The sequence below is a fragment of the Chenopodium album genome, chromosome 11 (assembly GCF_948465745.1).
Source record: "Chenopodium album chromosome 11, dcCheAlbu1.1, whole genome shotgun sequence".
Taxonomy (NCBI): Eukaryota; Viridiplantae; Streptophyta; class Magnoliopsida; order Caryophyllales; family Amaranthaceae; genus Chenopodium; species Chenopodium album.
The window spans coordinates 26,535,488-26,562,584 of record NC_137844.1 but is presented as its reverse complement, the minus strand read 5'-3'; the positions used below and the strand labels follow the sequence as shown (position 1 = coordinate 26,562,584).

Here is a 27,097-nt window from a genome sequence, read left to right as displayed (position 1 = left end):
CTCTTTTCATGGTATTCATCTCTTATCTTCTTCCTTTTCTCTCTCTCCGCCCTCCTCTTTTCGGTTCGTCCTCCTCTTCTCTAAGCATCCCAGACTTATTTTTCGACCAAGCTCCCAACGTGTTTTTTTTTATCTAATTTATGGTTTTAAGGTCAAGTTCGACCATGAAAACGCTAGATCTAGCGTTTTCATGGTTGAACTTGACCTTATACAACAAAATTCAAGACTAAATTCAGTTGATTGTGGTTGAATTGTTGTGGTAAGTGTAGTATATCTATAATCTTTTTTTTATATTTTGTTTTTAGTTTTTTGTTTTGAATTTATCTTTTTTTTCAGTTTTCATTTTTTTAATTTATTTTCGGGTTTCAGGTTTACTAGATCGAATTGGGTGGTTTTTGTTTTTGAATATGTTGTAAGTGTAATAGATTGTGGGTGTGGGTTTCATTTTTTTTTTATTTATTTTCGGGTTTTGGTGGGTTCGGTTAGGGTGGTGGGTGATTTTGGGTGTGGGTTTGGTTAGTGCACGATTAGGTTGGTGGGTGGTTTTAGGTGGGAGGGTTTGAGTGTAGGTTCAATTAGGGGGTAACAAAGGTAAGTTTAAGTGGGTTGGTTAGGGTGGATCTGGGTTTGGGTGTGGGTTAGGTGAAGTGGGGTGGTGGGAGTGTAGGACTTTAGATACTCTAAGCGGAATTGCATGAATCATATTTATAAGCATCTAAACACCAAGATCAATGCATATCACATAAAGAACATATAATTGTACCTTTGAAGCGTGATTCCACGTGCGATCGAGCAAGAACATTAAGAGATAAAGAACCCCACGCTTAATTCATCTACTTGGTCCATGGGCAAAGATTAAGCCTCCACTAATGCTAGTCAGTCGTGACTGAACAGTTCAATCAACCTTCCACGGAGAAGAGAGACAAACTAACCACGAACCACCATGACGAACACCATGAACCACCACCAATGGGCGCCGGCCGTGAATGAGGAGAAAGAAAAGAAGATTAGGGTTTGGGAAAACGGGTTGCCTTGTGTCACAATTTACTGACTGTTAATTGTGACTTATGTTAACCCTAGGCATAGATCTTATTTATAGATCATATCTCGAAATAAGAGTCCATGTCAAGCCCAAAGTCCTAATCCTAATCAAACTACTATAGCCCAACACCTTTCATGGTATGTCATAATCTCATGAGGCCCATTAAAGGGCCTCTTACTTGTTTAACCCAATACCCTTTTTGTGTGACCTCATAGGATCCATTCTATTGGGCTTTGGACTATTTAACTAGCCCAAAAATCATTTGTCATACCTAGAACCAAACAATGACGACCCTATAGAATGAACTAATTATTTTCATAATAGTGATCCTTGATATATCTAGTAATTGCACTTATCGAAGACATAACTCCTTCAATCTCCCACTCGTCTGAGATAAGTGCACAATATTCAAATTTCTTAAGTCAATGTGCGTCAATTTGATAATATGATTGCATCCCATGTCGAGATCATATTAATCTACAAATCTTTTCTTGAAATCTGAGTAAGAATTACAAAATAAATGATTACTATGTAATCCATTTGAGCACGGCCATGCATTTTCTGAATTCTCCCTCTTTAAGAGGTCGAGACACGTTTCTAATTAAATAGGTAGACTCAATCCAATCTTGTGAAACCAAAGCTCCTACTCAATTCTTGAAGTAACCGGGAAACATCCTTTATAACCCCCTTTTACGGCATGACGTTTGAATGTACCAAAGTTAAGACAATCATTGAATGGAATCAATGTTCCACTCATGTCTGAGGAATCTACTAATATATCCGGAAGCTCTGTACTTGAACTTCAAAGTAAGTTTATAGTTCGATCATGCATCATTCATCCATATCCATTTGATTGACTGAGCATCATCACTATGCCCCTATAACCCATGAAACTGCGCTATCCAATCAATTTTACATGCTAGTCCATTTAATGAAATCATTTATGTCCATTTTAATGATTTCAAACTAGGAACTTAAATAATATATGGATTTTGTTCACTTATGGGGTTTCATTCACCAGGTCATCAACCTGATGAGCCCATCAATCCATAATTATTTTGGACATTTTATTTAACATTAAAACCATAATTAAATAAGATTGAAACTTTGTTTCAATTGATAAACATAATTCAGCAAGTTAATGTATTACTTATGTAATATGTTTTCTCAAAACATACACAACTTAAATTACATAACTTGCCTCAACCCAAGAACCTTGGTATGACTCTCATACCTTGGTCATGGAAGGGGTTTAGTAAGTACAATTCATGAGACATTCTCACAAATATGAATTTTGTAACTTCTAAATTTTATAATAATATTCATCTCCATACACTAAGAATCTTCCTTCATTCTTTCATAAGGAACTTTGGAATTTCTAATTTGTATTCCAACGTTACATTGGATTTCGATTGAAATCTATCAACACTTGTTCTTAAAATGCGTGAATCAAATAGACGAGTATAGTCCATGACATGTATGATGCACCCTTTGCAAACTGCATAAGGAGCATCACTCAAAACCTTACTATCATCAACCTTTCTCAAAGCATTGAATTTTGTTAAGCTTTGTGCCATGGGATTGAAACTCTTTTCAATATAATGTTGAATCTTATAAGAATCTTATCAATATAAGCTTCTTAACCAAGCTCAAACATCCTTCGAGACATATCTTTATAGATGTCGAATCCCAAATGTACTCATTATCCTCTTCGAGGTTTTTCATACAAAATGCATTAGCCATTACTTAACTCTTCAAACAATGAATAATTGCTATTTATACTAGACCAAGAAAACTTTATAGCTCCCACTAAACATCTTGGATATATAACACCTTCATTTATGAGAACATCAAACAATTTTGATTAACTCACAAAATCAAGAACATCAATTAACTTCATGATGCCAACTTTAATCCATTAAAGGATCATTTATGCATCCTTAGGATTATTAGATTTTCAAAATCATTCTGATTGTATTATATACAAATCTTCTTTCATGAACAATTTCAAGAAAGTGTTTTGAAATCCATCTACCAAATCTCATAAGGTAGAAATCACTAAAATATCTTTAATAGATCTTTGCAACATTACTAATGTAAATGTTTCATCGTAGTCATAGTCATACTATAAATTTGTTGAATTTTTTAACAAGTCTTTGCTTTGTTTAGAAAACATTTTATTTCTTGTCTGTTTTGCTTATAAAGGGTCTTACCCAATTAGGCAAATTAATCAAGTGTCATACACTTGCTTACAGACTTATAATCTATTTCAGATTTCCTGGTTAATAAACCACTTTGGAGTTATAACTTGTCAAATCATCTTTATTACTTGCATAATCATCATGTTCCAAAATAAATATTTTAGAACTCTTAGTCAATATGAAATCATATTTCTTTGGCTAAGTTTTAGATATGCCAGTCATCATTGTGGGTCTTTATGTAACAATTGAAACTCATACAACAACTTTGTTTAGTTTTCAATGAGAAACGACAATAGAGGATGTGCACTTGGAATGTACTACCTTCAACATAAGGTTATTATTCCCATTACACTTAATGAGACCACACGTTGTCATTTAAAACATAAGGTGAATCATGCTCATATTGTTGCTTTTATTTGATTACTTCTCGAATTTCTTCAAGATTTTCGAATTAAATTTTTTTGAACTCTTTCAAGGCTCTCAAACTTTTCGAGATTCTTATACTCCCACTTGCCTTTTGAAGAGGCACATTTAGCATAGGGTGAACCAACCATAGTTTGAACCATGTTTGTTTGTTGCTTTTCTCGAACTCTTTCGAGATTTACACTACTCCCACTTAACCTTTTGGAAATGACATCTTTTCATAAGGGCATTTACTTGAGCAACAAACATTTTGTGCTAAGTATGACTTGTATAGTAGTACCCTGTGCTCTATATAGGAATCGAATGTGTATCAAATGATTTAATACACCTTTTATTCCTTGCTTTGTAGAAAGACTTTATAAGAACTTTTTTTATCCATATCACATATGAAGCTTTTGCTATATTTTGATTTGACATATGTAGTTTTGTTTAGTTTTGTAGCTTATCTTAAAAGTATATCCCCTAAATAATGGTTGGAAGATAGGGTATTTTCATCCATTATCAAAATATATCTTATATAGATTGATAGCTCCTTTTTCATTGACACTTCATAAAGTTTTCTTTCGGAGTTTGTTGTAAAACGATTTAACAACTCTTGGATTTTATCAAGGTCTTGAATCAAATTCTCATTATTACGATCATATCACAATATTTTGAATATCTTGCCAAGTAAGTGTCTTGACTCAAAATTTCACCATTACAATCATATTGTAGTGTATTTATTGTCTTGTCAAGTTGAATCTAAACTTCATGTTGAACCTTTTGAACTTTTCAAAATTTTCACACTTTAGCTTCAACTAAGCACAAATGATCATATCACAAATGAAGTTTCACTGTCCGTCTCTAGCCTTTGAACCTTTGGTTTTCTTACATCGATATGTAATAGACCTTGAGTTCATATCATCATTTCTCTAAATGATGGCTTTGTCAAAATTTTCGAATTAGAATGATGTTTATATATATATATATATATATATATATATATATATATATATATATATATATATATATATATATATATATATATATATATATATATATATATATATATCAATGGATTCATAATCTAATAATATTGAAAGTCCATCCCTTTGGATCTTCCGCATGCAATGTTCATTTTTCATTCGAATTAATTGACATTTTAGAAACAATTTATATATAGAACTGGATTATTTATATCTACTATATATAACTTTTAAACCTATTTAGCTTTTTATTTAATTCTAGTCAATTACTAGGTAAGGTGAAATATAGGTTCTACTTGTAAAGTTGCAACTTTTGCTTCCAGACTTGTAGATTCTATTTGTGAAGTAGCAACATTTTCTTCTAAACTTGTAGATTTATTTCTCCCTTAGCCATAATTCTTCTCTTAGTTCAACCACATTCTTAATGAGAGTAAACTAAACGTGACATCGTATGTCCAAGAAGTAGTAATATGTTAAATCAATTTCTACAATATACTTCTTAAATTGGAACATTTCCATTCTTTTACCTTCCAACTGTATGAGGTTGTTCCTAATCAATTGGAATTGGTCCATTTAATTGGAAACATTTGTTGTTCATAACAACTTTTAGCATATAAGTAGTTTTAGGTTTTAGAACTAGCAACTTGATTGCGTTTCTTGGCCTATAACTTCTTAATGCAATCCTCATATATTATTAAACCTTTCCCTTTGAGCCACTTAGGACATTTCTCTTAGGTTCAAAATGATACTTTGCTTAACTTCTTTAAGCACTTTTCATGATTTTTCTAAGTCTATTCAATCATTATTCATATTAGAGTTTAATCGACTATTTAACTCCATATGAAATGGATGAAGAATAATGTCTTTTGATCAACTTTTAATCATAGTGACTTCCAATCACTTTCTTATATTCAATCATATTGAAGATTAGAGATTTTATTGGACTTCTATACTTGTCTTTTGGAGGGTTTGCACCTCCCATCTCATTATATCCCTTGAAACACTTTTCAAAATGAAGATGTGTTGGCATTTTACTCAAACATTTTGAATAAAACCAACCTTAGACATTTGACATGAATTTCTAAAACTTGCCTTTTAGAACCATCTTAGCAAAATTGGAATATAGGTTTATGGATTATCTTTTAACCTTTTGAGAATATTTCTCAACTTTATTTTCAATCGAGGAAATTATATATTAAAATAAAATTAGAACAAAATATTACTTATTTAATAAATGCAAAATTCAATTATGTTTAATGAAATTTATAGTACCATAAGCGTATTAAATTGGTAATTTTAAAACACTTTATTCAATTTAAATGATCCCAATTTGAATTAAGTGATTCCAAGACCCTTTATTTGTGCAATAATTGACCGGACTTTCGCCCTACCATCAACCATTACATTTTCAAGGTGAGTAAACTCTTTACTGATTACAACTCTTGTAACTCTTGGTTGAATAATTATTCATCACATGTTTAGTTATTACCCTTTGCTTCAAGGTTTTAAACGCTTTAGGTAACCTTGTTGAGTATAACCAATTAAAATTGTAAAACTTGATTTCCCCCAACTCTCCCAAGATATAAAATGACACCCATCTTTGGCATGACCTATCATAAATATCAAAGGTTCATTGGGTTTTTAATTGGAAAAGCAACCTCAATATTACCAGGACCTAGATTCATTATGTTTGTGATTAATTTAGTGAACTCTAGCGCATCATCACAAGCATCAATAAAATCTATCATGCATACTCTACTAATTCATAAATAAACATGACATAGTATGTCCCCTTGATCCTAAGGAAACTAATAAAGCAAAACTCTCACTTGAACCTTCATGGATCTCATCCATCTAGCTCCTTTGGGCCTTCACTCCATTGGCTTATTGGATCAACTACAACATGTAATACTATTCTATTTTATCTACTACTTAAATAAAATAAAATAAATTACAAAAATACTTAACGGTACGCAGACCGTATTTAGGTTACAAAAATATGACACGATGCGCAGATCGTATTTAAAATCTATGGGCCATACTAGTCTATATATAGCAATAAATAACATCATATATTATAAAATGCCATATAATAAATCACTCATCATGCTTTCCTAAACTACAACATCAAATGTTCATACTCCCTCCGTCCCAAATTACTTGCAACGATTTGACTTTTTGCACTATTCACACATCTCCCTTTGACCATCTTTTTTAACTATTATATGAAAGTCAATGTAATCATGTAAGATGTTGTTGGGTCTATTTTAATGTATAGTTTCTTAATATAAACTTTTTATAACTTATATAAATATATAATAAAAGATATCAACGGTCAAACATATGCATCGGCAAACGTGTCCAGTCAAAATGTTGCAAGTAAATTGGGACAGAGAGAGTAATTAAGGAATCATAGCAATAAATATCTCATATTTTAATTAAATTACCGCAATTAAATAATATCATATATTATTTATTACCAATCATAAAATAACATATATTCTATTTCAGGCATGAGATAGAATCAAATCTTATTTTAATTATGAAAGATAAATCATATTTATTTCCCATGATTATCCTAACTAACTTAGGAGATTCTATCCTAACTACCTAGCCAATCACAATATTTTAAATTCAATTATTATCCTAAAATAATTATGGGATAATCTCATTATTTAATCAATTATTATCCATATAGAATCTTGTTGCTCAAAATTTATCCAAACTTAACAAAATTATTAACTTTAATTTTGATAATAATCTTTTCAAAATTCAAAACTTATCTTTTATTTTTAAAACTGATTTTATTAAAATAAAATGATTTATTTTTTTCGAAAATCACGCCAGCCACCGTGGTGTGGCCAGCCGAAGACAGCCACGGTGGTCGTACATCGTACTGGTGTACGCTGTTGTGTAGCGACGCAAGGCAGCAGCAGTAGTGCACGCAACTCCTTGCGCGACGCTGCTGTTGCTGCCACTGCTGTCCGAGCCTCCTGTCCAGCCCCGCCCTCCCTCCTGAACTACCTGGTGCGGCAGTTGTCGTGGCTGCCGTACTAAAAACCTCTTTTCCCCCTTTTTTAATTTTTATTTAAGTTAAAACAAATCTTTTATTAAAATAAATTAATTTAATGTGGTCCTATTAATTTCAAAATTAAATCATATTCAACCTTGAAATTAGGGTTCTTCATGAAATTAATCCCGAATTCAATTTAACTCTTAAATAAAATAATTTGATCCTGAAAAATTCATAATTTAATATGAAATCAAATAGATTAAATTCAATCGAATTAAATTAAAACCAAAACACAAAATAATTTAGGGTTTAGGGTTTCGAAATTCTCAAAATTAGGGTTTGGGGGGTCGAAATTTTCGAATTTCTAGGGCGAAAATTCAGATCTTTTTATGGTTAATCTTGAGCAAATTAAACAAATTTTAATAATTCCATATGTTAAATAACATTTAAAATAATAATTGACCCATAATTAAATTATTCTCCCTCCTAATTGAATTAAAATTGTGGACATTCAAAGAATTAAAATTCAATATGTGTACATGGATAGCCTAACTGATACCACTGTAGGACTTTAGATACTCTAAGCGGAATTGCATGAATCATATTCATAAGCATCTAAACACCAAGATCAATGCATAACACATAAAGAACATATAATTGTACCTTTGAAGCGTGATTCCACGTGCGATCGAGCAAGAACAATAGGAGATAAAAAACCCCACGCGTGATTCCTCTACTTGGTCCACGGGCACAGATTAAACCTCCACTAATTCTAGTTAGTCGTGACTGAACACTTCACCGAGAAGAGAGACAAACTAACCACGAACCACCACGACGAACACCACGAATCACCACCAATGGGCGCCGGCCGTGAATGAGGAGAAAGAAAAGGAGATTAGGGTTTGGGAAAACTGGTTGCCTTGTGTCACGATTTACTGACTGTTAATTGTGACTTATGTCAACCCTAGGCATGGATCTTATTTATAGATCATATCTTTAAATAAAAGTCCATGTCAAGCCTAAAGTCCTAATCCTAATCAAACTACTATAGCCCAACATCTTTCATGGTATGTCATAATCTAATGAGACCCATTAAAGGGCCTCTTACTTGTTTAACTCAATACCCTTGTTGTGTGACCTCATAGGATCCATTCTATTGGGCTTTGGACTATTTAACTAGCCCAAAGATCATTTGTCATATCTAGCACCAAACAATGACGACCATATAGAATGAACTAATTATATCCATAATAGTGATCCTTGATATATCTAGTAATTGCACTTATCGAAGACATAATTCCTTCAGGGAGCTGGTGGTGTGGGGTAGGGGTGGTGGTGGTGGTTCGGTTAGGTTAAGGTGGGTGGTGTGGGGTTAACAATGGGTTTTTGGGTGGTTAGTAGTGGTGATAGGCCATACCAGTGGTGTTGCAGCATTTTTTTTTCTTTTTTTTTTATTTTGATTGCAGAATGTACCAGTGGTGGAAATAGGATGTTTCTAGTAGTGACAAATTCGCCCTTTCTGACCAATAACTAGAATAACCCCTATGATCATGAAACCCTAGAGTTTTCTTAAGATCATCAGTTTTACCAGAGCTACACTTTGTTTCTAACAAAATTAGCACGTTAGGGTAATAATAGCTTACAAGATCCCATGCATGAGAAACAAAATCATTATTGTTCACACCCCTCACATTCCATAGAATAAACTTTATGTTTAAACAAGGCAATGGTTTGAAGGGGGTGAGAGAAGGCAAATCACTTGGTTGAGCATTCTGAGGAAGGAAGAACTCCTCCCAGTCCTTCCACTGTCTCCAATGCCCTAACCCATGGACATCTTCCACTTTGATCGGAGCTATGTAACTCCTCATATCCATGTTCTTGCATGAGTCCTGAATGTACAAAATTTGAATTCCTAGTACCTCCTCTTGTGACTGATAAATCGCTATAGGGTGTCCCACTTTTGCCATGTTTTACCCTTCTGTTACGATGCGTAAGGGAATAGCTAGAAGATTTTCCTGCAACCTCGTGAATTGCATCAACCTCTCGTGAGATGGCCATTGGAGAGTCAAGCTATCCTTGCATGGGGAGGCATCATTTCCTCCCTTCTTCTCAGTGCATCCATCTATGCCAGAGCAACCGTTGTTTGCAGTGACTAAGTTGAGGGAATACTCATGGTTGTGCATAAAGGTCTGGGAATTTAGGGGAATAGAGCTAAGGTCTTTGGCTGGGTTTGTTTTAGCTGATAATTCCATTCCCTTGAGAAGAGGGGTCTTTGAAACTGATATGTTGCAAACGGGGTTGATGAAATTGACAGAGGTGGAGATGGTCGATTTAAGTTCACTGGGAATTGAGAGGTTTGGGGGACTATGGTTGGTGGAGTTGGAGTAGTTGACAATGGTGGAAGTGAGTTTGGGCGAACTAGAACTGGTCTCCATATCGAAGATGTTCTTGGGGGATTAGGGGGAGGTGATTGGGTGAATGTCAACATTGAGGGGACCACAATGTCCTTGTTTTCCAATTATGTTTCTAACCTAAAGCTGTGAAGAGGAAGCTAAAATTGATCTGGAAGTAGTTGAAGGTGTAAAAGAGGAGTCAATGGGAGTTAAGACAGAGGTGGTTTCTGTTTTGGCTAAATTAGTAATATTTGTAAGATGCAATATTGGGATATCTAGAATGGGAATATCTTGCATGGGATTTTGTTTAGAGCCTAAAGACAAGTGTGTAATAGATTGAGAGTGATTATGTTCAGAAGATAAACCCTTTTTTGGAGAAACAGTTGAAAGAATAGTGGAAGTAGAGTTATGGCACTGGGAAGAGGTGGGTGGCATTGAATGCTTGAGTGAAAGCTCAACAGGCTCTTCCTTTCTCGCGATATCCGTATTTAAAACTTTCCATAAATTTTTTGGGGCTTGAGAAGCTTTAATGCTTGAGTTTATTTGTTTCTGAATTTGTACTCTGTTAGCTTGCTATTTAGGCTTCCCCACCAGATTATTTGTGCTAGCTTTTGTATTGGATTGAGACTTTGGCTTACTTTTCTTGGATCTAGTTACTAGAGTCCATGGGCCATATTCATATGAAGAAACACTATTGGTAATAGTGATTTGCTTGTTTAAGTGGGCCCCATAACTGGATTGTGAAGTGGACTCGATTGTATCTGGTTTATCAAAAGTTGGGCTTTGTTTGGTAGTAGAGGCCCCAGCAAAAGGTGCCAAACTTTCCATAGAATAATCCACCTGTTTACTTTCCAGTGAGTTACTAGAACTTGCCACATGTTTTCATTCCTTCACTAGGTGCCTTACCACATGCGAAACACAGAGAATGAATATTCTCATACTGAACATTCTACCATCCACCGCCAACCCAAACTTTGGACACTAGTGAATTTGACATGTTGATTTCAACACACACCCTAGGATACCTTGCTCTTGATACAGTATCAGTAGCATAATCTACCCTGATTGGAATTCCCACTAGTCTTACTATTTGGAATAGAGCTTCTATATCATAGTACTCAACTGGTAGCTTGGGGAACCTAATCCAAATCGACATTGTATCAAAATTAGTGGTTGAAGAACTGAAATTCGGTTTCCATTTAGTGATGACTAAGTAATGATCCAAGATGAACCAAGGGCAACCATATAAGGCTCTTTCATAATCATTAAGGGAAGAAAATCGAAATAGCAAAACATGATTTCCCACGTCAATTGTTTCAAGAGTCCCTTTGATTCTCCACATGATTTTAGCTCTAGAAGCTAAAAAAGATGGTCTGATGTTTAATCCCAATTATTTGCCCATAAGGGTTAATTTTCATGGTTCTCTTAACCGTGAAAGAGTTTCTTGAGAAAAAGGCACTGTTACATCAGAAATTGGCAATTCCTCATCACGATCTTCCCATTCTAACGAAGTATCAGCTATGTTATGTGCTTCAGTAAACCATTGGGATGATTTTGACACTACTTCTCTAAATGAGATAGGTGCCAAATGCTTAGGCTCGTCAGAACAAGCTCCAGTTTCCTTATTATTGCCTTTACCTAGACTTATATTGTCATGCATAACAACATCAATTTCTGTTGAGATCATGCTTGAAATATTCATGGAGGAGAGTAAAAGAAAAAGAAGGTCAGCCTAAACGCTCAAACTAAATCAAACTCCCAAGGACTCCACACCCCGGGGTGTGAAGGAAACCTTTAGTGATTTACTAAAGTAAAATGTATAGACTACGAAGAAGAGAAAAAAGAAAATCATAGAGAGAACTAATACGTATTAAATAAAATTGATATAAAAGCACTAAAAATTGGCTTCACTACACATCAGTCATGTAATTTTTTTTAACACATTGAGAATTATTTGCAAACAAATGAAGGTTGAAAAGGAATTTTATACTTTTTTTTTTCGTTTTTTGATGGAAAAAACTACAAGTTTATGAGGAATTTAATACTTATGAGGGTAAGTTAAGTTAAATTGGTTGTTCAGTGTCATTTATGTCAATTTTTAGTAACAAGTTAGTGTCAATCCAACAAATAAATACAAGCTGGTGTTAATAATTGCAAAACACCACAAAGTTGGTGTGTAATTTTGCCTTTATGTTATTAAAATTATTATTTTATTAAAAAAATATAAAAATAATAATTTCATCTTTGTCTCATTTTCTCAAAACAATCCCACCTTTTTAAAATTTAGAAACAATCCCACCTTATCACCCCCCATCTTGCCATCTTCTCAAAATGAACCACTAACCGGATTCCTAAGTAGTATAAGAAGGTTACTTGCCACATATGTTACGTTCTAATTGGTCCGATTTTATTTTTTAATAATAATAATATTAATAAAAACCAACCTCTTATCTTCCCATCCCTGTTCCTCTTCCCTCTTCTTAATCCCCCATCTAAACTAGCACCGCTATCGATCCTTACGAACCATTTTTACGCCCTTCCACACGAACAACACCACCACCTTTTCCCCGTTGAACAACAACCGGAGCTAGTGGTTGGTAGCAACCCCCTTTTCCCCTTGGTGGAGTTCCAGAGCAACCCCCTCCCCTTTACCGGTGATTATGCTAGGGAACGTGCTCACTTAGAGGTAATGTAGAATAGGAGCAGAGCATAAGGCTGACAGGGATGTTAAAGAAAGAGAAAAGAAAAATGTGCTTGGAGATCCAGTGTACCATTACCAAAAATTCTCATGAGAAGAGATTGTATCCGCTACCAACTCATTCAATGAAGAACTAAAAATTGGAGAGGGATCATATGAATTTGTGTATAAATGCAAGTTGCATTACTCAATAATGGCTATTTAAGTCCTCTACTTTAAGGTGGGCGCCAACAGAATTGGCGGATCCAGGAGCTAGAGTAGTACTAAATAATAAGAAAAAAATAGAAACAAGTAATTATATTATCGTTTAATTAAAGATTAGCCTTTAAATTTTAAATATTTGTTTTGGTTGATAAATTATTATTTTACAAATACGAAGTAATTTATATTTTAGTTATAAATATAACTAGTTTTTGGCCCGGCAATGCCCCGGGTCATTTTGTATATTAAAAATTATAACAAAATAAAGTAAAATATAGTGGTGATTTTATAATAATAATACTCCCTCCATCCCCAAAAGTTCGACCCTTTTGGCCTAATTTAGTCCCAAAATGATCGATCCATTTGCATTAAAATACCCACCAATTTACAATAATATTTGTGCAAAATTAGCTTCAATTCCCCATATAAAATTTTGTTTTTTTCATGTATTTTTATTACTTTCTCTCTCTACTTTTTTATAAACCCCATGTAAATTTCTGTTTCCATATACTTTTACTTCTTTTTATTTAACTTTCTCAATTCCCGTTAAATCAGCCCAAAAGGGTCGTTCTTTCGGGGATGGAGGGAGTATTATTTTTATAAAACCACCAATATATTTAAATTTTGTAAATATAATTGAACATCAAAATTCATTATTTAATATGCAGTAATCTAAATGTTATATTGTATTAGTTTGTTTTAATTGTTAAAGGGATTTTTATTAATTAGCTGTTATAATAAATTTCTTCAAGTAAATAATTTTATGGTAAAAAGAAAAAACCTGTAAAATTGTTATGCATTTTTGGGTTACATATTTTAATTAACACATATATGAATTATGGTTGAGTAAGTGAAAGAAGAGAAAATAAATTTGTAATCATCTGATTTCCTCAAAAAAAAGATGTTATTGTCAAAATATCCACATATAAGTTCACAATTATAATTTTAGAATTTATGAACATAAATAACTCTTTTTAATACAACTTTATTATCATATAAGATGTGTCATTGGAGTGGTGGTCAAAGTTCAATTTTAATGAATATAAGGTTGTGGCTTATGGGTTCAAATATCAATGCTAACAAATAAAATTTTTTATGAGGAAACATTGGTAATTAATAATAGTAGGTGACATGGCAACACGTGGCAAGATTGACAACACATGGCAAGATTACAATGCTTGCAATGAGTTTTAATACATATATATATATATATACATATTAATACTAATATAATGATCAAATTTAAAAATTACTTCATCTGTTCTATGTTTGGTATCATATACGCCTTTTGAAAATAATAGATTCTACTATTTTATTTTTATAACTTAAACGAGAGCTTTTAGAGAAAAATAATTTTTCTAAAAAAATTAGGTGAACAAAAAATTGATTAAGCTAAGTAGAAGTAAAAGAGAGAAACTAAGAAACCGGTGTTCATATATATAACCGGTCACTTTTAGTTTAAAATAGAATGAAAAGGAGAGAACTAACCTAAGAGACCGATCTCTTTAGTCTAAAACAAAAGGCAGCGTCACATGTTTGGCATTAACTATGGCAGCATCTAAGAGACCTGTTATCTATGATCAACTACTTTTTTTTTTTAATCAGGGGTAGCACGTGCTACCCCTTATTCCTTCATAGATTTGCCTCTGGCAAGCAATGTCATCAGGATGTACCCTTAAGATACTTCAATAAGGAATTAAGATACTTCAATTAAATTTTGACTTAACTTCTCTTCGATTTTAGTTGAAGAATTTGAGTTGAATCCGTCATCCTCATTTGCAGGTGCTGCTTGGAGCCTGCCCAAAATAGGAATGCTTGGTATACAAGTACAGGGAAAATGAAAGTTTAGGTTCGGTGTGGTAGTGTAGACACCTGATTGTGTTTTCCCAAAAACCAAACTTAGTGATGAGTACCTTTCACGTCTTTAATTAACGAGTTCGGTGAAGAGTTGAAGAGTCTCATGAAATTCCCTTAAGCCTTGACCATGTCTCTAACCTTTCCCAAAATGTTTTAAACCAAAATCATTCATTTCGTGTCCTCAAAATCATTCATTTCTTGTACAACTTATAAAAACATCCAAACTCATTTGTTTTGAACTTATAAAAACGTCCAAACCTGTCTGTTTTGGTCCATAATCCCGGTCCAATTATTATTTATTTGGATGGATTTTGAAAAGAGATTTCCAACCATATACATTATAAGCCCAAATCCGACTTAAAAGAATAAGTTATGACCAAAATACTGAACCAAGCCCAAATTAGACTTAGGTCCACCTTACCTATGACCCAATGATCATGTGAGAGTCCAATTACCTTAATTCCAATCCTAAAACAATTAGGATTTATTACAAGCTTCTAGAAGTCTCTTGAAGATTCTAATCTATGCTTTGCGAAAGATAAAGATCAGTGAGTTTGAAATTGAATAAAACTCCTCTTTTTGAAAATCTTTGTTCAATTCGAATTCAAAGAGGTTCAGATATGATTTTTGTGCCTCATTATTTTTATCCAAATATTAGATTGTTGGATAGGCCTTGAAATCATTTTTCCAATGATATATCATAATCTTAATTCTTAGTTATAACGAAAAAGATATGAATGATATACCAAACTCTATCTAAAACTGACACCATTCCACTATTTCGGCCATCTCTTTTATTCTACAAAAGATATCAATCTGGTTTTAATTGGGTTGGAAAGTAGACTTCAAGATATTTCCAACGATATATTATTTACCTTATTCCAATTTCTAGAACAAAAGTCGCAAAAACTGTTGTCTATTGCGCTGCGATAGTCCCATCGCGCCACGATTGTCGCGCTGCGACAAAGCTGTCGGGCTGCGATGGAATCTGTATTATTTTGATTCGAATTTTGACTCTTATTTACCGCTTTGACCCTCTTTTTTTTATAAATAGAGGTCGTTTCACCCCGTATTCAATCATCAACAAGCTTGATCACCAAAAATCATCATTAAATCCTCTCTCTTTCCTTTCTCTTAATTCTTTTCTTAGCCTAGCCTATACACATCCTTGATATTTTTCCTCAAACAAACACTATTCCTCCTTAACGAGCTTCGAATACTCCTAGCTAATTTCGATGTTGCCTTCGACTTCGACGTGAAAGGTTGATAGTTCTGAATGTTTGGTCCCAAACATATATTTCGATTCGTATTTGATTTATTTAATTGATTTAATCTTTCTTGAAGTTTACTAGTGTGTGTATTGTTTTATAGAAAGAAGTACGATGTTGGATTCGTACCATCATCACCTAACATCCAGTCATGGTTCCGGACCACTGTGGAGTTAGCGATCTCCGTGATCGTGAATGGAGTGTAACCTTCACACCCGTGAACGGTTTACAAGTTCCTAAAACTTGTTAACGTCTCTTATATCTCTAGCTTCTTTGCCTTTGGACGACACCATGCTTTAAAGCATGATCATAGTGGGGCTCAAAGTTGAGTTTGAAAAATTCCCTACAAGCATGTTTCAGACTGGTGGGGTTTTGGTTCGATGTGTAGGGTTTCGAGGTGAGGTGGGTTTTCGGTTTGATGGGATGGGGTTTTAGTCTGACAAGGTGGGGTCAAGTGGAAGGGGGTGGAATTTTCGGGTGGGGTTGATTTAGGTGTCCGTGGGTGGTGAACATTTCTTTCCTTTTTTCATAAAGGTCATTAAGGTTTTCAATTAGATGTGAATATTTCCTTCCTCTTTTCTTCAAAAATATGTAATACTGATTTGTAAAATTAAAATTATCTTTATACTCCTTCTATTTGAATAGTAATGTCAATAATCTTTCCAAATATTATCACTTTCCGTAATTTGATTAATCGTAATCCTAAAAATTAAAGATAGTAATAAATATAAAATCTTAAACCTAACATTGCATGTATTAGTTTAGATAGAGAGAAACTAATTCTTCCATTTATATCATTAAATGAGACTTTTTATTTCTCCTCTTTCTTTTTTTTTTTTTTTTTTTTTTTGAAATACATTAAATGAGACTTAATCTTCCCTTTTTTTTTTTGCTTGATTGATGAGTGATTGAAGATTAAATTATTTTGTTTGTCTTTTGTTTTAATGGGTATGACGTGGCACTATAAGAGGAATGTATTTGGGTTAGTTTTGGAACCCTCACATTAATCCTACTACTTTTAATGAATTATATAGATACATAAAGTTAACTGAGAATTATAATGGATGAAACAATTGCTCTCACTAAAAGAATGTAGTGAGAATTATAAACGACGCCCCTCTCTCTACCAAGAAGGATTGTTTTTCTTCCTCCCAACTAGCATTGAAGGAGATTATGCTCATGTTTGTAGACCAATACTAGGAGAGCGATGCTTGGAGTGCTTTATCTCAACAAGAAGAGGAAGAAACACTTGGGAAAATATGCGTTAAAGGTTGTAATTTCTAACCTTGAATTTGATTCATAATATACATACGCATGCGAACCAATTAGGAGTTATGAATGTGATTCATAAAATTCCGCTAATTACACCTAAAACCCTACAATTTGTAAAATGACAAATCAATAATTCAAAAGGCGAGCATGAATACAGTCTAAAAACAATAAATATTCTATCAAGAAGTCTTCAAGGCTCTATATGGGTCTAATAGATCAGTTTCTTAATGATGTTAATATAATCATGTGTATTTTGAGGATTGCTATGCTTCAATGTCGATTCTTTGCATCAAGAAAGTATATAAAGAATCTTAGTTCTGAAGGAAGGTATAGTTTGAGGCTATTACATATCTCTTCACATATGCAGTAAATAAACTCCCAAATTATCCTTCACACTAGTGAAGCAGATTCCACTTTCAAGTTTCAACACATTATGCATTAGTTGGATCTACTAACAAAGGGTTTAAACTTCAATCCACCATATTAGCAAGTTAAAAGATGCTATTGCTATGGTAAAATCGAGACTCCCTTTGAGGTTAGTAAATGTATAGAAAACACGGCACATAATTTAACCACTGGATCTCTCATGTGGATTGACTATATCTTATGAGAATGATTCGAATGAGAAATTTACTAATTTAACTCAAATGTTGTAAATCCATAATATATAAGATAATTATGAGAAATTATCTTTTAGTTTGCAACACGCAACTTATTGGCATATCTCCCAAATACAATTCAGGATTGAAAATACATAGATAAACTAATACGAGTAGAAGGTCCCGTGAAGAGTTCACCAGCTAGCTGATTCTTCATTTTTTCTTGGCAATGAACAAACCCCATCGCTGCTCACCTCCTTTAGTCCGCACTAACTTGGCCTTCCACCCATCAACTATATCATTGTAATCTTGCTGAAAATCGTTGCAACAATAAAATGTAAAATATTTTCATAAACTATCACAAAACCAATTTCGCTCCTTAATTTAATTTGCAAGATCAATGAGAAATAGAAGATATAAGCAGTAGAAAGTGCACAATGTACAAACCTCAGAGAAATCAGCAATGAATTCATCCTTCTCCTTCTCAAGAGCATCTAGTTCCCTCTGCAGAACTTGAATGAACTGAAAGCAAACAGCAAAACAGGGAAATAAAGGTTCAGTTTCAATTTCCCCAGTCACAGAAATTATAAAAATACAAATTAATAACGAGTGAAATGCAAGACCTGGTCAGTCCTATCCTCAGCAATAACCTCAACAAATCCAGCATCTTTAAGCATCTGATAGAATCAACAGTCACATGATCATAATTTGTTAATATCAAGAAGTTCCAAATTTAAACACAAAGCATAAATTCAATAAGCTTGCCTGCCCATATGCCTTCACATCGTGGAGATCATATCCCCTCTGCTTGATGTACGATGCAAATTCATATGAAGGTGGACCAGCACTCTTGCAGTAGTCACTAATTAGAACTTTGCCTCCAGGCTTCAGCCATTTGAGGAAGGATCTAAATAATGCAGGTTTGTCCTGAATATGATAAATAAGTTCAGGAGTTAGTTTTTCCATTTAAAAGAACTTTCCTTTAAGTCTATCTCATAAGTTGTGATGCAGATTACTGGAGTTCGTGGATTATGAAGTCAGTACAATTCAACATGGACAGCTAGCAATTTATTAATTGATTTCTTTTTTTTCCTAAGATATTTGGCATTTAAATTTAAATCTTCAACAATAGTATTTGGACATTAAATTTAAATCATAATTGAAAAGGTATGATTTAAAATGTTCACACATACTTAAATATTTGAATCCTAAATATCAAAGAAAGCATGTTACCTGAATATGCAAAATGGTATCACGGCTGTAGATGACATCGAAAGAGTTCTCAGGGTAATCTTTCTTGGTACAATCTGCCACCTCAAACTCAACAGCACATTTGAGACCAATTGAACGCTCAAGGGCAAAAGAGATCATATTAATAGAGAGATCAATTCCGACAACCTCCACATCATAGTTCTCTGCCATGTAAAAATCACCTCCACCTATGCCACAACCCACATCTAGGACCTTCTGGCCAGGCTTCAAATCAAGCTTCGAGACGAACTCTTTGGTTGTTTCTGCTCAGAACCAAATACACTAACATCAAACCAAGAGTGTTTTCACAAGGCATGTAAAAATATTCCAGAAAATGTTAGTTCTCAAACTCACCCATACCACCCGTAAAGGGGTGGTCATATTTGATCTAAACTAAGATCGACATGAATGATGTATTTTAAAAGAAAAACCCCAAACAAATTCAAAAGCGTTTGTTTGAAATGAACGACATATGCTTTCTTTTCAATACCAAATTTGAGCAGTTTCATAAACATGTTTGATAATGAAACACAAAACATGGTAGTCAACAATAATACTTCATGACAATGAATGGAGTCTCCTATGGAACACAATCATATAATACGTTTTCTCTTCTTTTGATTAGACCAAACCCAAAACAAGAAGTATAGTTCTCAGAAGCCCCCACTCCCCCGAAGAACAGTTATTAAAAGAAAATGCATGAACAACCCTGTGCTTTCTGTGTAGTCTTTCGTTTTTAGATTTTAAGATGAGAAACAATTAGTCTTTGCTTATAATTGTTATGACAACTGCTAGGAATCAAGGCAGATATCTTTGTGATAGATGATCCTCATGTCAGGTTTTATGAACTAAATTAACGAATTTATCAAGTATAACTATTCGGAGTATCAATTTACCAACTCCTAAAAAGCTGCACACTGATGACAGAACATTATAAATAGGGTAAGAACTCCAAACTTACCGATTCCTCCAGTGCTAACATAGCCTGGACCAAATACCCTTTCATACCGCAGGATGCTGTTAAATTTGTACTGACTCGTATCGAGAAACTTCTGGAACCCTTTATCATCCTCTGAATCAACTTTCTGCCATAACCAACTAATCTGCAACCAGAAGTCACTTTTCAGTTCATGTTGCTCACTAGTTGTGATCCACAGTAAATAAATAGAATTATGGCACAGAAAGAAACATCCATGACCTGGTTTTGATTCTTCTTGCTTCTGACATAAGCTCCAATACATTTGCATCCAATAAGGGTGAGCTCATAGGAGTTCCCAGATTCATCTGTCATATGGCATTCTTTGAAGACCTGTAGCAATGAATGACTTTAGTAGTGAGAAGCAAAGTATCAAGTTTGAGGTAGCAGAAGAAAGGCTAGAAATATTGAATAAGGTACTTCCATATCTAAATCAAAATTCCAATAGCAAATATGATGCAAGGTGCACAACATCACGTTTTACTAATAAATTATCAAAGATGCATGAACAAAGACGAATTAAGATAGCATATAATGCCTTTATTTTTGTTTATATAATTATATAAAGTACTTACTTCCTTCTGCATTAGTGTTGATTTCATATATGAAGCTTTATATTATAATATAGTTAGCAATTGCTTATTATGTTTAACCTAGTAGGCTACTTGATAGAGTATGCTGGATGAAGCTCTAATCGTAACCAACTATGTTATTCTCAAGAGTATCCAATTTCTAAAGAGAAATTTATGAAGGTATGCTCTCTACATATTTCAGGGCACCACTCACCCATTGAATCTGACATGGCTTCCATTTTCCTTAAACCTTAAAAAATGTCATGATAGCCCTAGAGTTAATAGATTAAAATTAAAAATAAAGGCACTAAATCCTCAAATGCATATGAAAAATACAAGCTTAGCTTATACACATATACAGATAGATAGCCTTTCCCAGTATTTATGTTTTTTTAACAAAATTTGAAAAGCTGCTATACTACTCATGTTCTATAAACATAAAATTAAATGTGTAGGTGTGAAGATTGTCAACAGTATAAGCAATGACTGAAACCTTTGCTAGGCCTCTCCAACGTAATTTGCATCTGTAACATCCATTTAATTTTTTTTTTTTAATTGGACTATATCAGCAGCATCAAATTTGCCAATTAAAATATTTATAAATCCTCTTTAGTGTAAGTTAGCAGAGGGTCTAATCAAAGCAGGCTCTTGTTGTAAATTGTAATGACAAGATTACACAGGCGAGAGCCTTCTTAGAGTTTTACAAGCAATAATGAAGCAGATGCATCATAGCCTTCGAAACTAGGTCCACTACTTATCAAAGCATAAAGACAAGGATATTTAATTAAAGTACTAACTACTTATATCACCAGATACACAATGAAATTAAATAATTTCAACCGCATACATAAGAGAAGAATCTACATGATTACAGATGCTCTACAAGAGAAATGGTTAGTTATGAACATGAATGACATTCATGTAAGTTTTGTCAATGGTAACAAACTAACAATGACAACAAATTCTGCATCCTGCGCTATAAGAAGAATACATACATAATGATTTAACCAACTAATTAAGAGGAAATGGGCATAACAAACATAACAAAAAAAATGTTAAAAAACATGAATCACAACCTTGGTGTAGAACCTAGGTTCACGATAGTGAGTCGGATTGCTTTTGCGCTTGTGATCTCCAGATTGATGAAAGCAAGATTCTCTGAAAAAAATGTACCCTCCTGGCTTCAACCATTTCAACATCCTTTCAACCAGACGTTCAACCTATAATTTTAAACAGGAAAGTAGAGAAATTATTATAGCAGTTTTCACAATTTGCAAATACTTACCAGAGAAAAGTTGGTAGACTTTAGCACAAATAGTAGATTTAACTTCACAAGCTACTTTTTTAATGCTTCAAATTTTCAGTTGTAGGTGTAGATTGTAATTAAAATGCTCTTTGCAACCATATACCACTATGGTAATGAGTACAATGACTATATGCTTGGTTGTAGTAGTAGATACTAAATGCTTCTAATACTAAATGCCGCATGGCAATGCAGAAACGGCAGATAAATCAAGAAGCTATTGTCTAGAAAGGCATTCTAGACAACCATGCTCAAGAAAACAGCAGAACAACCAGTGTTAATTGGGGAACTAAGGGTGAACCCGAAAGTATACCTCTTCATCAGAAAGATACATGAGTAGCCAATTGGAGAATATGATATCCACAGAATTTGGTGAAAAATTGAGACTGGGAGATGTCACATCAGCACACATAAACTTCACATTTTTGTAATGCCCATTTATGCATTCATTCTGCAACCAAGAAAGGCATTAAAGCAGTTAGAAGTAGAGAAGTGAGCACTTGTAGTCAGTACCATAGTGAAAGAGTAGTAATCGTTCCTACAAAATCAGATAGAATACACAAACTAGAGAAAATCAAGAGATAGAAAGATGTCATGTTTCCACATCACCTTCTTTATAACACTCTCAATGAAATCCAGAGCAATAACCTGGCCAGCTTTTTGGGCCAATTCACCAGTAAAACGACCAATACCAGCACCGAGTTCTAAGATTGACTTTCCTTCATAAGGTGGAAGCATGGAAAGTACCTGTGCCCATAAAAAAATTGTGTTAAAAAGTCTCATACAGTTTATTGATAAACATTTGCAACAAGAGATAATAAAGAGTATACACACTCTTACTTCCACCTACCTTTAAAAACTTATTCTAGTCCAAAGTCTTCAAACATACATGCCATGGTTTCTCAATCGACAGAATACAATTACAAGTAGAATAGATTGCTTATAAATTATGACAAAGTCACTTCAGAATCATGTTAAGATTACTTTAAGAACATGTTTGGTTAGTGTATATTTTAGATTGGAAACGGATTCGGTTATACCATTATCGTTACGGAATGTTTAGTTAGAAGGTTTAATAACTTTTACCTTTACCTAAGGGTAAGGGATTCCACCCATTTGTTACCATTCTAAAACTTGAGGTAACAAATACCCTTATCCTCCTCAAATAGAAAGTGATTCAGTTCCATAGTTAAACTAAACAAATGAAAAGGTAATACTCCCTCCGTCCCTGAAAGTTCGACCCTTTTGGTCTAATTTTAGTCCCAAAATGATCGACCCATTTGCATTAAAATACCAACCAATTTACAACAATATTTGTGCAAAATTAACTTCCCCACATAAAATTTTGTTTTTTCATGTACTTTTAATACTTTCTCTCTCTACTTTTTTATTAAACCCATGTAAATTTATCTTTCCAATATACTTTTAATTCTTTTTATTCAACTTTCTTAATATCCGCGAAATCAACCCAAAAGGGTCGTTCTTTCGGGGACGGAGGAAGTAGTTAAATGATTCCTTTCTCCCCTCTTATCTATTTCCTTTCCACTTTATTTCCATTGTTCTAACCAAATGTCCCTTAAATAAGACTAAAGTTTGTAAGAAGGCAGTTTAGCATGCTCGAAATAACTCTTAACAATCTTAAATGGATCAAGTTTGGTAGTCTGGTGAGTTGTTATAGCTTCAATTCAATCACATAAAGCTACAATCTACTCTGACAAATAAATTAGGTTGGTCTTAAAGTATTAACTTAAACTGTTGTTACAAATTGTTAGTGGATCATCTCAACCAAAAGATTAAGCTGATTGTTGATGTCCAAGAATATATTTTTATACTCTATTATGCCTCCTTACCTGAGAGACCTTTGGGATTGAAATGTGAATGCAACATGGACTCTCTGCATACCCTGTGCAAAACATTCTACTTAAAAGTGGGGGTAGATGAGATTCGAACTCGTGAAATCTATGTCACGTTAATTCTGATATCATGTTAAAGGACCAAATCAATATTATGATTGAGGCACAGGAATATACTTTCTACTCTATCACGAATAATTAACTTATGTTTTAAACTTCAATGACGTAATATTTAGTAATTACAAAATTATATGATACCAAAATTCGTTGTAGTTAGTCAACACACCTAAATAGGATTACTATATAATATTATAATCAATTACGAGTACTAGCTTTTGTTATAAAATTAAAATAAATTTATTTATTAAATAATTAAATTAAATTTAACAAAGCTCTAAATAATAAACAATCAAACGATTATGTATTGGAAAATATGTACTATTTGTTAAGACTTTAGACTAGGACTCCTCTCTCTTATCTTAAATTTCACTAAACTAATACTACGTGCTTCGTCTTCCTTTTAACATAACTATTTTTTAATGAATTTTTACATACTATTTTCTCTCATATGTAAACTTCTTTCACCTGACTTTGTTTTCACTTAGCACAAGTACAAAATGAACTACAGCAAGGTTTAATAAGTTTAAAAGTATGTTAACATAGAATCAGATCTTTCTAGCTAATAGCTACTACTATTATTTGTATAGATTAACACAATCTTGTCATTCTATTACAGGATTCAATTATTAATTTCCTCTAGACTTATCAAGTTATTAGCTCATTCACGCCAACAACTTGCTTTGAGTAGTCCATGTGAAGCATACACTTTTATGCACCAACTTGTAGTCAAGTTCAACAACTCCATCATCATAAACCGAGTATATACTTGTATATTTCCTCTGTTTTTATATACTTACAACACATTTTTCTGCCTCTCTACTTGAAAAAGTGATTAGAAAAGATAAAAATGAGTAGATTAAGCTATAAAACTTAAATCATAACAACAAAAGTACATAACAATTCTTTTCTTATCCGTCTACAGTGTGTGTCAAAGTGATGATCTAAAGGTAATAATAATATATTAAGGGTCTATTCTGATTTACTGAACTAAGCTGAGCTCAACTGAATAGACTGAAATGATTTGTTTATGAACTGAAATGATTGGAGCTAAACTGAACTGAATTGAAATTAAGCCGAAGAAAACAAGCTCTAAGTATTAATCTTTTCATTTCCAAATAGAAGTCTTATCTAACCCAAATATCCTTGCCCCTAAATTAAAGTCTCATTTCCCCTTTGTTTATGCATTTAGCTACTTACAACTTTTAAAAAGCTATTATTATTATTATAAATTGTACTATCTTGTTTTATATGAGTATTAGCATTTAATCAACATCACTCTATTATACATAATATATAATATAAAATACATACGGAAAAATACAAATTAGATTATTTTTTTTTTAATTTTTTTAATAGTATTACTATTGTCAGGAGAAGATATAGTATCGTTAAGCGCAGAATAGATCAAGTCACATGAACGAAATAGTTGGTACAAAGCATAGTAGTTACTTATGTACACCACTTGAGTTATTAAAAAATGGTCATATTGATAAAGTAGTAGTCTCTACTCTCTATTGTTCTATTTTTTACACATCTTTATGAAATAAAATGAGTAATTAATGAACATGGACGAGTACAGGAATAAGATTGAATTGATACTCCGTACTCAAAAGACATTCGTAAGATGGTATCCACGTTATAAAAGTATACGTCTTGAGAGTTTATAGGAATAATAAGTCCAACATCGGAGGTATCATCATTAATTTATTTTAAGGTTGTTTAAATATATCTTTTCCTTTATACTGGTGTTAAAACATTATTCAGATTTTTTACTCTAGATTTCCTAAGTAGAGTAAGTTTAAGCATACAGTAGTATTTTCAAATATAATTTTTATAGTTTATAATTTTTAAAGTCAACTTATAAATTACAATTTTTTTTTTTTTTTTTTTGGTGTACAGTGAAACACATGGACAAAGGTGATGAAAATTAATCTCATAATCACCTAATCAGAAAGAAGTTTTAACCAATCCACTCATCCTTCACTGTTTTTTTTTTTTTTTTTTTTCTTTAAATTTATGGACTGTAGTATAGTCCTGGACTCCATAATACGAAGAGTACGTAAATATTTTACAAGTGTCCACTATTTATTGTTTTTTTAGTAACAAATCAACTGTCATTTCTTATCGGTTGCGGCTTTTTCAAGGTAGGAAGTCCCAGTCCGATAAATGATGTGTACATCCTAATTTTTCGGGATCAATATTGATGTTCATTACAACCAAATTAATCAAAACATAAAAAAATATATCAAAAGAAGAAAAGAAAACGAAGATACCTCAGGTCGCTCTTCTTTGTCAAGATCTGACGCTTGAGAATCAAGCATCATAGCCTCAACAGTCAAATCAACAGAGTGTTCAACCCAGTATTTCTTGAACACCTCTCTCTCTTCCGTCACTCCAAAAGCTAAATAATCCATTCACAAATACCCAAAACCAGTTTAAAACAATAATCATTTTTAATTAGTATTTATTTCAACAATATCATACCAATAAAACAGATTATTAGCACGAACCTGAGGCGGCCATATTGCGAGACTGGAAACGATGGATTTCAGATCTAGGAGGATAACAGACACGATTCGGAAAGAAAAAAGAGCGGGTAGTACTAGAAGTAATTGAAGAGGGGAAAATGGTGAAAATTTAGCGGCCTTCAATGGCAATGCGAGAACGAGAGAAAGTCCTGGATCTACGGTTCGAAGCCCTGCCTCTCTGCCGCATGAGCAGTACAACAATCACTCAAAGTAAAAGAAGTGAGGGTACCAAAAACAACTACCACGCTAGAAATGATGGATAGACGTTTTGGTGTGGGAAAGAATAGAGGGTTGAGGGCTCTGTATATATAGACTCGTTAGCATGATAGGAGAGAGAAAGTGGGATGGACCTACAACAATTGCGATTTTTTCTGTTGTTAATAGTATTTTCTCACCCTTACGAGGCAGCAAGCGGTCATCATCATTGGACGATTAGGGGGTTGCCTTTTTTTATGTGGTGATCCGAGAAACGAACAAATTGTGAAAATTGTATTCAGTCTTGAGAAAATGAGAATTAAATTGAAAGTTTTGAAGAAAATGAAATTCAATTGAAAGTGGTACT

At 33.3% G+C, this 27,097-nt stretch overlaps 1 protein-coding gene across 1 annotated transcript; it reads right to left on the bottom strand.

Annotated features, from left to right (window-relative positions):
• Positions 1-17,946: 17,946 nt before the first annotated feature.
• On the bottom strand, positions 17,947-26,819 carry LOC145567503 (phosphoethanolamine N-methyltransferase). Its single transcript, XM_081626796.1, has 12 exons — positions 26,518-26,819; positions 26,281-26,408; positions 22,644-22,781; positions 22,348-22,485; positions 21,808-21,951; positions 20,382-20,492; positions 20,145-20,286; positions 19,166-19,446; positions 18,698-18,859; positions 18,556-18,609; positions 18,380-18,454; positions 17,947-18,244 (listed from the first exon to the last, which is right to left on the bottom strand). Exons 1-12 carry the CDS (start codon positions 26,528-26,530, stop codon positions 18,146-18,148), a joined length of 1,485 nt encoding a protein of 494 aa, XP_081482922.1. The 5' UTR covers positions 26,531-26,819; the 3' UTR covers positions 17,947-18,145.
• Positions 26,820-27,097: the final 278 nt, after the last annotated feature.

Excerpts from the sequence above, each read along its gene's own strand:
- LOC145567503 (XM_081626796.1), bottom strand. Across the intron at positions 21,952-22,347 it reads TGTATCTTTCTGATGAAGAG|GTTGAACGTCTGGTTGAAAG; the intron begins GTATACTTTCGG and ends TTAAAATTATAG. Across the intron at positions 18,860-19,165 it reads ATACCATTTTGCATATTCAG|GACAAACCTGCATTATTTAG; the intron begins GTAACATGCTTT and ends TATCATATTCAG.